At 57.0% G+C, this 15,562-nt stretch overlaps 1 protein-coding gene across 1 annotated transcript in view; it reads right to left on the bottom strand.

Moving 5' to 3' along the window:
* DNAH17 (dynein axonemal heavy chain 17) overlaps positions 1-15,562 on the bottom strand; it is a 169,318-nt gene that overhangs the window by 4,252 nt on the left and 149,504 nt on the right. The window contains exons 71-78 of the mRNA XM_064369408.1: positions 12,713-12,861; positions 10,299-10,426; positions 8,772-8,999; positions 6,319-6,510; positions 2,520-2,699; positions 1,963-2,145; positions 467-649; positions 11-154 (exon numbers count right to left, since the gene is read on the bottom strand). Of these exons, the coding sequence (XP_064225478.1) occupies positions 11-154; positions 467-649; positions 1,963-2,145; positions 2,520-2,699; positions 6,319-6,510; positions 8,772-8,999; positions 10,299-10,426; positions 12,713-12,861 (1,387 nt within the window). The remainder of the gene's footprint in view (positions 1-10; positions 155-466; positions 650-1,962; positions 2,146-2,519; positions 2,700-6,318; positions 6,511-8,771; positions 9,000-10,298; positions 10,427-12,712; positions 12,862-15,562) is intronic.

Here is a 15,562-nt window from a genome sequence, read left to right as displayed (position 1 = left end):
CGGCACTTACCCTGATGCGGAGCAGCAGGTCTGTGTACCAGGCCGCCAGGCCCATCATGGAGGGGTAGGCCCGGGCCACCCACGTCTCGGGCACGGTGTCGTAGAAGAGAGCCGTGGACAGGTCTTCCATGTCGGTCGTGATGGTCAGTTCCCCCTAGGAGACACAGACGGTGTGGGGAGCCCTGGACTGGGCCTTGTTTTGCCCACTTGTTGGGGCCTGGAGAGCACCGGCCTCAGTGCATGTCACGAGTTGTCAACAGCGTGGCTTGGTGCTGCGCCTTGGGAGACGCCCTGCCTCAGGGCCTCTCGAGTGCTTCCTGCTAGGGAACAGTCTAGATGAGCTCTGGAGAGGGAGCAGTGACGTGCTGACCCCATGGCCCATGCTCGGCTCAGGCTGCCAGAGGCCTGCGTTGCTGCTGGTCTTGCCATCAAGCCGTGTCCCTGGGGCCTGGCCGACCCATTTTACCTTCAGCCCTAGGTTCAGCTCCTTCAGCGAGCGGCGCATTTCGTTGGTCAGGATGTTCATTCTTTCACATTCTTGAAAGGCGACTACCACATAGGGGGTCTTTTCAGCTGCCTTTGCCATGATCTCAGCCATGTTGAAAGTCTCTGGAATCTTCTCCAGGATGTCCTCCAGCACGGCCTTCACCTGGAAGCCAGTTCGCAGACAGCCCCCGTCACTGCAAGGAGCCTGCCCCGCCAGCTGCAGGGTCAGGAAGCCCGCCCAAATGTTCCCAGCCCTGAGTCCTGGAGAGGAGGGAAGAGGCAAGCGGAGCCGCCAGAAACACAAGGTCACGTGTGCAGTCACACATTTAACAAGGGAAGGGAGCTGTGGCGTCTGATGTCACTGGCAAGGCCCTGCAGCTGTGGCTGTGGGCGCCTTAGGGCGCCTAGCCTGGGGCCTGCAGATGTTCATTCCCATGCACCAGCCTCCCATCAGATTTAGCCAGCAGTTGAGGGACTGCAACTTTGTCCTTCGTGTGGGCTTTCTGTAGGGACCATGCCAGTCACACCCTCTCAAGGAGAGGCCCACAGAGCGCACAGAGGTCACCTGCACCGTCTTCTCAGTCAGTTTCTAACTTGAGTCGTTAGACTAAGAGAAGATCCTGGACCTAATAGCAATAAGGGTCTCGAAGCCTGGTACTTAGCTAATATGTAAGAGCTTTTCCACAGTCTATTAAGAAGTGCAGGCCAGGCGCGGTGGCTCATGCCTGTAATCCTAGCACTTTGGGAGGCCAAGGCGGGTTTGTCTCCTGAGGTCAGGCGTTCAAGACCAGCCTGTCCAACATAGTGAAGCCCTGTCTCTACCAAAAACACAGAATTAGCTGGGTGTGGTGGTGGGCGCCTGTATTCCCACGGGAGGCCGAGGCAGGAGACTGGCTTGAACCCAGGAGGCACGGAGGTTGCAGTGAGCCGAGGTCATATCATTGCACTCCAGCCTGGGCAACAAAACTAGACTCCATCTCAAAAAAATAAATTGCAGAGGTGCCCCGGAGGTGTCACAGAGGTACCCAGAGAGGTTAGAATTCGTTCAGAGCACTGGTGTCCCTGAGCCGTTCTAATCCTTCGAACAGCAACAGGACCTGCGGTCACAGCCACCGAGCAGCTCTGGAGCACCTGCCCTCGCATCTGTCCAGCTGTCCTGGTGGGGAATGGCCGGCGAGCGCCGGGGAAGCTGGAAGACTGCAGGGCGCAGGGCGCAGGGCTGGGGCCGCACCCTCACCCCCCGAGGATCCCTCTGTCTGTGCCCATGTCCCCCACCCGAAGTCTGTAGCTGCTGCGCCTGGGGACATGCTGAGCAGCCTACGGGCCCCACCCCAGGGTTTCTGATGCCCAAGCCCCGGGCTAGGGCAGTGTGCCTCACCAGCGAGCTCCCCGGCGCTGCCGCCAGTCCCTGCAACCCCTCCCCGGTTCAAGATCCTCCCCTTCCTCTGGCTTGGGAACGGGTTTTCAAGCTCCTGCCTTCTCCTCACGGGACACCCCTGTGCCAGCCCCCAAGTCGGTCTCTTTGGGCTGCATTTCCAGGACGGTACGGAACAGCTTCTCCGAGGTGACCGTCAGAAAGCCAATCTCTGCGTTGGGGTGCAGGCCATACAGATAGGGACTCTCAGGGGGCAGGTTCTCATCGATGTATTGGTGGTAACCCTGAAAAGAGGGCGGTTTGTAAGCAGAGGCAAAGCTGTGCAGGCTGAAACCCGTGTCCTGTTAAGTGTTCCTTGCCAGAATGTTCCGCCCACGTCCTGCTCTGTACAGATCCCACCTGTTTCTCACCCGTTTGTGGGCTGCCCGCTACGCTCCCAGCGACATAAAGGAAAATCCATTCCCCCCTTCCCTGGCTGCATTTTCCTTTGTGGTTTGTATTAGCCTCGCGCTTCTTCCAGTGAGGCGCGTCTCTCATGCTCTCTTATTTTGGTTGCGTGGGTTCTTGCTCAGTTATGGATACTCCAGGTGTGCGAGGCTCTCGCTGGAAGGCACGTGCCTTTGTGGCATTGAGCTCCTGTTTAACTTGTCATCCTTACCTTGTAGTCCAGGTTGGGGGGGATTTGAAAGCCGGGGGCCAGCAGGACGTCCCCCTCCAGCATCTCCGTCCGAATGTACTCGGCCAGGTAGGTCCGGCACAGCCGGCGGTCCCAGTCGTCTGTGATGTGGCCGCCATACATGATCTCACCAAAAAGGTAGCGGAGATCGTCCCAGGGCACCTGAGGAAGGATGACCGCAGTTAGGGGAGGTGCCCCACCCTCCCGTGCCCCCGTCATGAGAGTCAGGCTCAGGCGGGGCGTGGGAACCCGGCCTTCAGTGCTGTGGCCTCCTCGCTCTCCAGGTTGGCCACCTGCCCGTTCACCTTCAGGGCCACCAGGTCACCTTTCTTCCCCCTCCAGTGCCACCAGATGCCGGCGTCTGCTCAGCGGCCAGCCCCTTCGGCTCCTCTCACAAGGGGCCATGTAGTGCCTCCCTCCACCTTGGATGGCGCTTCTACAGCTGGCGCTCTCTGCACCCTCCCATGGCAGTGGTGGCAGATGCTTCTGCGCCTCACTGTGCCTCTGAGGCCACAGGCTGGAATCGGAACTCGCCCCTCTGCCTCTCCCGCTGTGTTACCATCCGAGACTCTGCCCTTCACAGTCCACTTTCAACACAAGACATTTGATTCTTGTGTTGACTCAAGGGTTGACTCCAGCGCCGTCGAGCTTCTGGCCACAAAGTCCAGTCAGTCACATCTTCAGATGCATCTGGCGAGCCTCCCTCCCACCTGGTGGAAGTAGCGTCCTTCCTGGTTCTCATCCTTCCAGCAGCTCCCGTGCTTCCAAGGTCTTTGCAGTCACAGAGAGGGTTTGAGCAAGTGACTTATCTGACCTAGGCCGCCTGCACCTTAGGGAACGAAGACCGAACTTGGCAGCGTGGCCCAGAGCACACGCCAGGCGACCGCACTCCCTCCCTGCTCTCCTGCCGTTCCCACTGCCCTTCACGCTTCCTCGCGGCCTCACCTGCAGACCAGGCCACCTTCCCCCAGCGGCGTCTACACTGTGGTGGCCATTGCCGGGGAGCACAGGGAGCCGATTCCTGACCCGGTTCTGCCCCTTCTTTTCCAGGGCTGGCGTGCCTCCCCGGGAACTAAGCCAACCTTGTTCCAGGCCTGGCCTTCGCCAGCAGCAATCCTGGGAGGTTGTCATCCTCCAGTCTCAGTGAGGAGGCTCCATCACAGCCTCCCTGGCAGGCTGGGTGCTCCACATCAGAGGTCACCTCCTGGGGACCTTGTCAGGACACCCACTGGGAGCATGTGTGCCACCCGTGCTGGGGCTTAGTGGCTCTCCCACCCCTTCCCACCCAGATCTTGAGCTTTATTACAAGGACATGAATAAAGGAGGGGGTTCCTCAGACCTGGCACTTCCCACCTTCCCTCACCGAACCCCCAGGCTCTGAGGCAGAGGCGTCTTCCCTGTTCCCCCAGGAGGAAGCAGGCTTAGTGGTGCAGTGACTTGCTAGAGGTTTCAGTGAGTAGCAGAGCAGGCTTCAAACCTCCCCGCCGCCGCCCGCCTCCTGCTCCGTGCCAGCACCGTTTCTCACCAAGTCACAGAGGAGCAGGCGTTTCCACCACCCAGGCCCTGGGAGTGCACCAACCCTGAGGCCCCACGCAGGCAGCCCCCTCCCCACCAGTGCAGCTGAGTGTGGCTTTCTCTCCATCCCCCTCCTGGCCTGTAAAAGAGCGCTTGGGCCCTCGGCGTCTCAGAGCCAGGGTCCATGTTGCTATTGATTTGGGGGCCTAGAGTGCGGAGGAGGACCAGGGCTTGTGGGGTGTGCACTGCCCTCTGCCTTGTGGGCGACGGGCTCCTGTGCCAGGTTTGGCCTGAGTCAAAGCTTTGTAAGAACCGTGTGTGGTGGGCACTACCGCTGTCTCCAGTTTATGGATGGGGTGGCCGAGCCTTAGAGACTAGATGGGACCGCAGGGCCTTGTGTGAGGGGGTATGCGCTGCTTACAACGGGCTCCCATCCAGCCAACAGCAGGTCTGGGATTCATACCCTACTGCCTGGTCCCAAACCCGCGCCCTCCCTGCAGTGCACCCTGCTCTGCACCCTGAGCCTGGGCTCTGACTGCTGTGCCCTCCCACTAAGACCATTTCCAGAGGACGTGCGGCTTTTTGCTCCGTCCTCTGTGGCGGTCTGCACGTGACTTTATGGATTCTCATTTTCCATGAAAATGGACACGGTGCTCCCTTCTATCGAGGGAGGCTTTTTGCCCCTCCCACCCCAAACCTGGGTCCTCTCCAGACACTGACAGAGCCGTGGTGAGGCCTGCAGCCCAGGAAGCCCTGCTTCTCCTCCTCACCGAGTCCCAGCCCACACCCCGGGGGTCAGGACTGAGGGGGAATCCTCATCCAGCTGCAAGATGGGCAGGTGGCACGGAGCATGCTAACACGCAGAAGAGCTGCCCAAAAGCTGGCACCTGCCGCAGGTGGGGGAAAGGCCTGAACCATTATTATTCTATCAGGTTGGGGAGATCACAGATTTGCTGCTTTTCAAGTTCTCTTTGGTTTGTGAAACTACTTGATGTCTTTTAATGTTAAGAAAAAGACCAACAAAAGGAAAGGAAGGGAGAGAAGGAGGGAGGGAAGGAGAAGAGAGGGAAGGGGAGGGAGGGAGAGGAGAAGTAGGGGAGGGAGGGAGAGGGGAAGGAGGGAGGGAAGGAGAGAGGGGAGGAGGGAGGGAGAGAGGGAAGGGGAGGGAGGGAGAGAAGAAGTGGGGTAGGGAGGGAGGGGAAGGAGGGAAGGAAGGAGGAGGGAAGGAGAGAGGAAAGGAGGGGAGGAGGGAGGGAGGGAAGAAGGAAGGGACAGGGAAGGAGGGAGGGAGGGAGAGGGAAGGGGAGGGAGGGAGAGAAGGAAAAGTGGGGGAGGGAGGGAGAGAGAGGGGAAGGAGGGAGGGAAGGAGGAGGGAAGGAGGAGGGAAGGAGAGAGGGGAGGAGGGAAGGAGAGGGAAGGAGGGAGGAAAGAGGAAAAGGAGGGAGGGAGGGAAGAAGGAAGGGACAGGGAAGGAGGGAGGGAGAGAGGGAAGGGAGGGAGGAAAGGAGGAAAAGGAGGGAGGGAAGAAGGAAGGGACAGGGAAGGAGGGAGGGAGGGAGAGAGGGAAGGGGAGGGAGGGAGAGAAGGAGAAGTGGGGGAGGGAGGGAGAGGGGAAGGGAGGGAGAGGGGAAGGAGGGAGGGAGAGAAGGAGAAGTGGGGGAGGGAGGGAGAGGGGAAGGAGGGAGGGAAGGAGAGAGGGGAGGAGGGAGGGAGAGAGGGAAGGAGGGAGGAAAGAGGAAAAGGAGGGAGGGAGCGAAGAAGGAAGGGACAGGGAGGGAGGGAGGGAGAGAGGGAAGGGAGGGAGAAAAGGAGGAAGGAAAGGGAGGAAAAGGAGGGAGGGAGGGAGGGAGAGGGAAGGAGAAGGGAGGGAGAGGGAAGGAGACGGGAGGGAGAGGGAAGGAGAAGGGGAGGGAGAGAAGGAGAAGTGGTAGAGGGAAGGAGAAGGGGGGGAGGAGGGAGGGAAGAAGAGCAAGGGAAGGAAGGAGGAAAGGGAGGGAAGGAGGGAGGGAAGGGGAAGGGAGAGAGGGAGGGAAGGAAGGAGAAGGGGAGGGAGGAGGGAGGAGAAGGGGAGGGACGGAGGGAGCTAAGAAGAGGGAGGGAGGAAAGAGAAGGAGGGAGGGAAGGGGAGGGAGGGAGGGAAGGGGAGGGAGGGACGGAAGAGAAGGGGAGAGAGGGAGCAAAGGGAAGGAGAAGGGGAAGGGGGGAAGAAAGGAGGGAGGGAAGGAGAAGGGGTATATTGAAGCACAGGGCACACTCAGCCCCTCACCTTGGGGTTGGCCTCCAGGTAGTTGTAGAGCACGTTGATGGAGATGGTCAGGTCCCCGTTGTTGAAGGGGTAGGACCGGTTCCAGCCCTGGGCGCCGAACTTGCGCCTCTCTGCCACCACGGCGTGGAAGTAGCACAGGGCGAAGAGGATGCACTTGAACTCCAAATCCTTGGTGCACATCTCCAGGGTGTCCTGTGGGGCACACGCACGAGGGTGTGAGGAAGTGTACACAGAAATGCCCCCGATGGGACCCGTGTCCAGCCCTTGCCAGATGCTCTGCTGCGGTGGGGGCGGTGGGGGGCGAAGCTGTGGGCTGGGCAGATCTCCATCAGACCAGCTGCAGGGAAGGGAAAGCTGGGCCGTCACGGCCGAGTACGTACGGCTTTCTTGTTTCTTCCAGAAATGCAGTTTTCCCCCTTTTAAGTATTTATGACAAGCTGAATTACTGATACTGCTTCCTAATAAGATCTTCCCAAATCCTGGACATTTCGGGACTACTTTAGTAAGAAATAATGTTCCTTTGTAATTATCAACATTCCTCATCACTTACGCACACTATCCCAAACTCTAAAGACAACTGGTAAAGTTCCATCAGGACAGGGGATGGGATAGGGGACTGGGGAGGGGATGGGGTCGCTTCTCAAACTCTTTCTTTTCATCTGGCTCCAGGGTAAGGCCAACTGAGCCCAAACTCTGCCTCCTAGGCCTCTGGATGTGTGAGCTTTTACTCGTTCATCTGTGCAGCTTGGTGACTCCTGAACACACAGAGGCTTCTGGTAGCCACGCTGTGCTCCGTCTGCCCTGCTCAGCGGCTGACGTAGCACCTCCTGCCAGGTGCTCTGTAGGGAGCTGCAGGCACAGTGGCCGAGGCTCCCTCTGGGGAGGGACAGATAAGTGCCAGGGGAAATGCCCCGGGGGACCAAGACCAGGGCCTTGTCCTAGGCATCATGGAAAACCTGGCTTGGGCCCCTCTGGCAACATGGACAGGAAGGGGAGCAGCTGGGGTTCCATCACCCGACTATCCCCTCCTGGCTGCCTGGGATGGAGACAGTGGGCCCAGGAGACTGGCCTGGCCAGCCCCTTTCAGACCTCAGCTCCCTGGGGAGGGCGCTGGTGGTGAACACTTGGAGAGCCAGAGTGATGCCAGCCAATGTGACTCACCAGCCCCCAGGACAAGGGAAGGCCTGGCGGGTGTCACCACCTGTCCTCCAGAGTCCATCTGATCCGGCACTTTCAGCAGCCAGGCTGCACCCAGGACTGTGGCATCATGGACAGGCAGGTGCCACCCCGCACCGATTCTTCCCGTGGGCTCGTTTTCAGAGACCCACAACCCCTTGGAGGCAGCCGGTCCTGGAACTTGTGAAGGGTCTGCTTGCCCACAGGTCTCAGCAGTCACTCCCTGGCCACCCACCTCCCCAGCCAGAGATGGGATGAGCTGCCACTCCCTTGTGCTGGCTGGCAGGGCTGCACACTGGCTGGCAGCCAAGGCCCAGTCCCTGTCAAGTGCCCTAATCCCTGTCTGTCACAGACTGACACTTTGTTAAATACACAACAAACGAAACCCTAAAGGAAAAACCACCCCGTGCCTGGATTCACAGCAGTGTCGGGTCACTGCAAAGTTTGCTAAGCGCCTCTTGGGTTTCTGCGCTGATCTCGTACAGACTGGCAGAAACCGTTCAGGACTGGCGCTGACCCCAGGGCTGCTGTGAGCTGCATGGCCCCGTACGCTGTGTGCACCCACAGCACTCATCACACTAGGGTCCTGCTTCCAGAACGCATCCTCGCGCCCCTCAGCAGCGTGCAGGCTACAGCGAGAGGTGCGTGGTATTGGCTGATTGGTTAATGGAACAGGGGACCCATTGTAAACATTTGGTTTTCTGCTTTGGGTTTTCTGTTACTTCCACACTTCACTAAGGGTGTGTCCTTCAAAAGCTGGTCGGGGCCGGGCGCGGTGGCTCACACCTGTAGTCCCAGCACTTTGGGAGGCCAAGGTGGGCAGATCACGAGGACGAGAGATCAAGACCATCCTAGCCACCAAGGTGAAACCCCATCTCTACTAAAAATACAAAAATTAGCTGGCTGTGGTGGTGCATGCCTGTAGTCCCAGCTACTCAGGAGGCTGAGGCAGGAGAATCACTTGAACCCGGGAGGCAGAGGTTGTAGTGAGCGGAGATCGCGCCACCGTACTCCAGCCTGGCAAAAGAGCGAGACTCCATCTCAACAAATAAATAAATAATAAAAATAAAAAATAAATAGTGCCATAGCACCTTAAATTACTTGCATTTTTTCATCTTTTAGGAATACGTTGATTTTGACTGTGAGGGGTGTGTGGACAGGGGAAGAAAACCGGAAGGAGGTATCCCCAGAGTTCAGAGTGGTCCTCAGGGCCCCAAGGGATGGATGCCAGGCCGGGGCACGGGCCGGGGAGGCGGCTCGAACAGGCGCGGCCCTACCTGGGTGAACAGGTCCAGGGCCTTGTGCAAGTTGGCGTGCATGCCCGTTGGGGGCTCGTTGGTGATCTTGATGGAGTTCTCCAGGATGCCCTGGGGGATGATGTGGGTCTCGGGGCTGGGCGCAGGCTCCGCGCTGAGGAACACGCGGTAGTCCTCATGGCTGCCGGTGCTGTAGCGCTCTAGCTTCTTGTCCAGCGTGCCCAGCCACCGGGCCACCAGGTGGATGTTCTGCAGCCGAGACCAAAGGCTGGTCACACACACGCTTTCCCGGCCCCGGGCCCACAAGGACAGGCGCCGGCTGTGTTCCCTGGCAAGGGCAGGGCTCTTCTCACCAGCACCCCACACTTGCCCGGTGCTGGCGCTGCCCCACCCTTCACCTGTCCACCCTAACCCGGTGCTGGGCTTGCCAGCATGTCTTCAGCAAAGTAACTGAGGCCGCAGAATCAATTTTTGTGTTTAATTAACTGGAAACCTCCAGCCTTAAGGTGAGTCCTTCATGTCTTCCCTGGCGCAAGGCTGAGATTCTACGGCCCCCACCCCTCCTCTTGAAGATGAGTTCCCACCGGGGCCAGGCTTAGCCCTGGGGATTGAGGTAGACACACGCTGTAGGACTCAGGGAAGCCAGGACAGGCCCAGAGGCACTCCAGGGCAAGCGGTAGTGAGGAGGGGTCTTGGAGGGGCTCCAGGCTGAGGAGGCGTGGTCAAGCTGGGATTTAGCCAAATATGCAGAGACCATCTCCTGGGCACTCTGGGCTTTGCTGCCTGCTCCAAGAGAGGGGAGGAGGAGAGGGAAGGTGGGGGAGGAGGAGGGGGAAGGGAGAGGGGGAAAGAAGCGGGGAGGAGGAAGGGAGGAGGAGGATGGGGAGGGGAGGAGGGGGGAGGAGGGGGGGGGGGGAGGAGGAGGAGGAGGAGGAATGCTTTTGTCAACCCAACATTTGTTTTTTTTTTTTTTTTTTGAGATGGAGTCTTGCTCTGTCCCTCAGGCTGGAGTGCAGTGGCGTGATCTTGGCTCAATGCAACCTCTGCCTCCTGGGTTCAAGCAATTTTCCTGCCTCGGTTCCTGAGTAGCTGGGATTACAGGCGTGCACCACCAGGCCCAGCTAGGTTTTGTATTTTTACTAGAGACGGAGTTTCGCCATGTTGGCCAGGCTGGTCTCGAACTCCTGACCTCAGGTGATCTGCCTGCCTCAGCCTCCCAAAGTGCTGGGATTACAGGTGGGAACCACTGCACCTTGCCGTTTGTTCTTTAAATAATCTCTCTTTGGGGTGTTCTGGTATGAAGCCCAGCATCCCTCTCACCATTGAAGAGTCCACCCTCTCCTCTGGGCAGTCATGGTGCCCCATACCACACAGCTGATGCTGGCAGAGCTGACATGGGGGTCCCCCCTCCTTCAGTGGGTGGTAGGAGTTCCACCCACATTTCTGAATGTGAATTCCGCATCCTGCTTCCTTCCGGGCCTTCTGGCCCATCCTCACGGCCACCTCAGTGCGGGGAGCCCTTCCCCCGCCATGCTGGCCGCCTCGTACCTGCAGAATGACCCAGTGTCCCTTCTCTGCAGCCACGTCCAGGGCGTTCTCGGCCACCACCTCTTGTCCCTGCCCCAGGGACACATTATGGAGTTTTCCGTTGTCTATGGTAAATCCTAGTTTTTTTCCTAAAGAAAAGAAAAACAGGAAAAACACCAGGTAATTAAATGACACAGATTCAGGCTCCGTGATCTGTGTCACCCAGCCAGGAATTCCACGTGCCTCCCTCATTTAGTTTTGGTGGCAAGATACACACGATGTAAAATTTGCCATTTAAAAACCATCTGAGAGCATAAAACGAAGTGGCATTCAGTAGATTCACAATGTTGCACAGTCATCTGTTTGGTTCTGGAGCACTGGCATGGCCCAAGAGGTGGCCCCCGTACCCATCGGACACTCCCTCCCAGCCTCTCCTCCGCTGGCTCCTCCAGGCAGCCACTCACCTGCCATCTCCTCTGTGTCCCCATGGATTTACCTATTCGGCGTATTTCGTATTAATGGAACCATATCATATGGTGCCTTCGTGTCTGGCTTCTTTCACTGAGCGTAGTGATTTGAGGTCCATCCATGTCATAGCATGTATCAGTACTTCACCTTTTTGTGTGAGATGGAGTCTCATTCTGTCACCCAGGCTGGAGTGCAGTGGCGCAACCTTGGTTCACCGCAACCTCCACCTCCTAGGTTCAAGCAATTCTCCTGCCTCAGCCACCTGAGTAGCTGGGATTACAGGTGCATACCACCACACTTGGCTAATGTTCGTATTTTTAGTAGAGAGAGAGTTTCACCATGTTGGCCAGACTGGTCTCGAACTCCTGACCTCAGGCAATTACCCGCCTTGGCCTCCCAAAGTGCTGGGATTATAGGCGTGAGCCACTGTGCCTAGCCTTTTCTTTTTTTTTTTTTTTGAGACAGGGTCTCACTCTGTCACCCAGGCTGAACTCCACTCCCCAGTCTCAAGTGATCCTTCTGCCTCGGCCTCCAGAGTAGCTGGGACCACAGGTGTGCACCACTATGCCCAGCTAATTTATAAATTTTTTGGAGAGACAAGGTCTCCCTAGGTTGACGAGGCTGATCTTGAACTCCTGGGCTCAGGCGATCCCCCTGCCTTAGCCTCCCAAAGTTCTAGGACTACAGCTGTGAGCCACTGCACCTGGCCCACTTCTAACTCGGTCACCCAGGCTGGAGTGCAGTGGCTCCATCACAGCTCACTGCAGCCTCATCCTTCCCAGCTCAAGTGATCCTCCCACCTCAGCCTCCCGGGTAGCTGGAACTACAGGCTTGCACCACCACGTCCAGCTACATTTTTTTGTATGTTTTGTAGAGACGGGGTTTTGCTATGTTGCCAAAGCTGGTCTTGAGCTCCTGTGATCAAACGATCTGCCCACCCAGTTCTCCCAAAGTCCTGGGATACCGGTGTGAGCTGCCGCACCTGGCAGCTCTTTTTTAATCGAGGGATACTATTCCAGTGTATAGCTCCACCACACTCTGTTACTCCATTTATCCATTCCTCAGTTAGTGGACATGTGGGCTGTTTCTGCCATTTGGCTGTTATGAATGGACATTTGTGTAGAGTATTTGCTTGGAGACAAATTTAAATTTCCAATTCTTTCAGGTCTATAGTGGAACTGCTGGGTCATGTGCTAATTCTATATGTAACTTATTAAGAAACCACCAGACTGTTTTCCACAACAGCAGCCCCATTTTACATCCTCCCAGCAACCTACGAGAGTTCCAGTTCTCAAGAGTCCGCACAACATGTGTTATTTTCCTGTTCTTGATCACTGCCATCCTATGGGTATGAAGCATCATCTCGGGTATGAAGTGGTGTCTCAAGTATGAAGTGGTGTCTCAAGCACAAGGCGCTGTCTCAGGTGTGAGGTGGCATCTCAGGTGTGAGGCAGCATCTTGGGTGTGAAGTGGTGTCTCGGGTGTGAAGCGACGTCCCACGTGTGGTGGCGTCTTGGTTGTGAGGTGCTGTCTTGGGTGTGAAGTGGCATCTTGGTGTGAAGTGGCATCTCGGGTGTGAAGCGGCGTCTCCAGTGTCAGGCAGCATCTCAGGTGTGAAGCGGTGTCTCGGTGTGTGAAGTGGTGTCTTGGGTGTGAAGTGGCATCTTGGGTGTGAAGCGGCATCTCGGGTGTGAAGCGGTGTCTCAGGTGTCAGGCAACATCTCAGGTGTGAAGCAGTGTCTCGGTGTGTGAAGTGGTGTCTTGAGTGTGAGGTGCTGTCTTGGGTGTGAAGCAGCATCTCGGGGGTGAATTGGTGTGTGTCTTGGGTGTGAGGCAGCATCTTGGGTGTGAAGCGGCATCCCGGGTGTGAAGTGGTGTCTCATGTGGATTTGGTGTGCATTTCCCCGGTGCCTGGTGATGCTGACAATGCTCCATCTTTGAGAACATCACTTGCCTGCTACACTTACCCAGGGCTTCCACATCTTTCAAGGGGTCAACCCCCGGGGAGAGGATGAAGAAGATTGGCGTGGAGGGACTGCTCTCCTCGTAGGACTTAGAAAACTCGACACTCCGGCCTTCCACAAACTTGCTGCCCATCTTTTCCTCCACGAAGTTCCTAGGGGCAGAGTGCATTGTGAGACCCGAGGCAGCAGAACCTGGGGCTCTAGGCCAGGGCAAGGGGCTTGGGGTGGGCCGTGGCCCAGGCAGGAGGGCCATTTTTTGTGGACTTTCTTCAGCGGGACAAGGCCTATGGCAGGAGAGCAGAGTCTTCACCAGGCTTTCCTTTCTGTGAGGGACGGGGGTGGGAGATATGTGTTTTCTGCCTTGGCCTTATTTGTCCCGGGCACTCTTTCTTTCCCAAGGGGCCCCACACCGTGCTCCTTCTTAGAGCAGTCTGAGCAGGTGCAGGGAGAGGCCAGTCTTGGAAGGCACCCAGGGTCAACTGCGGAGGGCGGAGAAGGAAGGAAGCTCAGATTAGAGCAGCTTTGGTGAGCCTAAAAAAGTCAAGGAAAAAGTGACTTCAGATGATATAAACACCTCTCTATACAGTCGCTCCAAACTCTAACTTGACCCCAGTGAGTCTGGGGTCAGTCAGGGCCTCGGATAATCCTCTCGTGGAGAACCTAGTGATGCTCTGGTGATCCTTCCATCAGGTGTCGGCCTTTCTCCTGTGATCACGGGGGCTGAGCTCACTGCATGTGGAAAGAATGAATTACCTGAGCTAAGATGAGTAAGATTGCTGGGTATGGTGCTCACGCCTGTAATCCCAGTACTTTGGGAGGCCAAGGTGGGCAGATCACTTAAGGTCAGGAGTTCAAGACCAGCCTGGCCAACAAGGTGAAACCCTGTCTCTACTAAAAATATAAAAATTAGCCAGGTGTGGTAGCATAGGCCTGTCATCCCAGCTACTTGAGAGGCCGAGGCAGGAAAATCACTTGAAGCTAGGAGGTGGAGGTTGCAGTGAGGTGAGATGGCATCATTGCATGCCAGCCTGGGCAAGAGAGCGAGATTCCATCTCAAAAATAATAATAAGATTTTAGTGGCCAGCTGGTGTTTGAAGGAAGACAAGTGGCCGCATTCCAAGGATTGCGAACTGCTCATCCCGGCCAGGGGGACGCCTGAGTGCGCTGATTCTAGGCTGACTTTCAGAAGGGTCTGCTGACACTCAGGCTCCCCGGCGCACCTCGGCTCCTCTGGTTCAACCAGGAATCGTCGGCTAGTGCCTCTCCATGCCCTTGGGACTTTCTGGGAATACCTGGATCTGCTATTCCTCTGCCTGCCCAAGCCTTTGCTGGCTTCTGTATGGTGCCTGAACTGGGGCGGGCCTCAGGCAAGTGTGGGGAGGAGCTGCTCCTCCTGAAGGCCCCCACTTCTACTCAGGCCTCCGGAATGGACTCAGACCCTAGATGCTGCGATCCTTGTCCAAGAAGGAACTTCCAGAACCTACGAAGTCCTGCCCCTGGGCAGGAAGGACTCTAGATCACCTTTGCTAGTTACTTGACCAGGCCAAATGGTCTTTGGCTATGGATGAATTAATGACGCAGCAGCAGCATACTGGGTTCCAGTCAGGCTTCATGCCTCCTCTGGCACCGTGGCCTTGACAAAGGAGCCCTGGAGCCGACTGGTGACAGCTTGCAGCAGACCCCGGCAGCTTACAGCCAGCCACGGAGGGGGCGCCGACACCATGGAAATTGGCAGGTGCCGTGCACCAGAGCTTGCGTTGTGCACCGGGGGTGGCCTGGCCTGCCCCACCCCGCCCCCCAGTGCCCGTGACCTGTGAGTGTGGAAGTGCTCCCAGGACTGTCAGTGCTTCGGACAGAGCCTGACACGAGATGCCCTTGGCCAGTGCTGGCTTCGTTATTAGCCCCACTTGTCTGAATCTCCTTGCTTTTAAACAACCTCCTCCCTATATAATTAGGGCAGTAAATCTGCTTTGCTCCATGCCATGGAAATGTGAAACATGTCAAAGCTAAGGGATGATCTGGGCTCACGGATATTTGGGATGGTCCAGGCCACTGCAAAGCACCCAAATGCGTCCAGTGGGCAGCTGTTTCCTTCTTTTGTGTGGCCAGAGTGCAGTCACACAGGCTAACTCAGGCAATTCTCAGAAGCTCTCAGGAGACGGGGAAGGTCACTTCTTCCAGACGAGGAATCAGATGCACACTGGGTCCAAACCTGCTGCACCCTCCCACAGGAGAGGGTGTTCCTGCTGTGATGGTCAAGTGACTTTGACCTTGGCATTTCCCAAACTCTGACCCTGCTTCCTCCAGCTCTGAGTGTGGGATGTGGCCGGCTTTCTCCCTGGACCTCGCTGCCCTCCTGCATCACAGTGACTCTGGCTTCATTCCGCCCCCTCGTCCCCACCACTCCCGGTCCCTGCCCTCTCCTGTCTGACAAACAAAACAAAACTAAACTCACTCCTGGGAGTCAAGCCTCTGCTTTGTCAGAGGGGAATTCTTTTTTTCTGATTTATTTATTTTGAGACAGGGTCTCGCTCTGTCGCCCAGGCTGGAGTGCAGTGGTGTGATCACAGCTCACTGCAGCCTCTGCCTCCTGGACCCAAGTGATTCTCCCACCTCAGTCTCCTGAGTAGCTGGGACTACAGGCGCACACCACCACGCCTGGCTCATTTTTAGATTTTTTTGTAGAGACGCGGTCTCACTATGTTGCCCAGGCTGGTCTCAAACTCCTGGGTTCAAGTGGTCCTTCCCAAAGTACTGGGATTATAGGCAAGAGCCACTGCACCTGGCCGCCAGAGGGGAATTCTGTGAGGGACATGAGTGTCTTTTGGGAAACCTGGCTGCTTTCAGGCTACT

The sequence above is a fragment of the Aotus nancymaae genome, unplaced genomic scaffold (assembly GCF_030222135.1).
Source record: "Aotus nancymaae isolate 86718 unplaced genomic scaffold, 86718_ANA_hifiasm-v0.15.2.pri h1tg000089l, whole genome shotgun sequence".
NCBI lineage: Eukaryota > Metazoa > Chordata > Mammalia > Primates > Aotidae > Aotus > Aotus nancymaae.
This window is presented reverse-complemented; position numbering and strand designations above follow the sequence as displayed.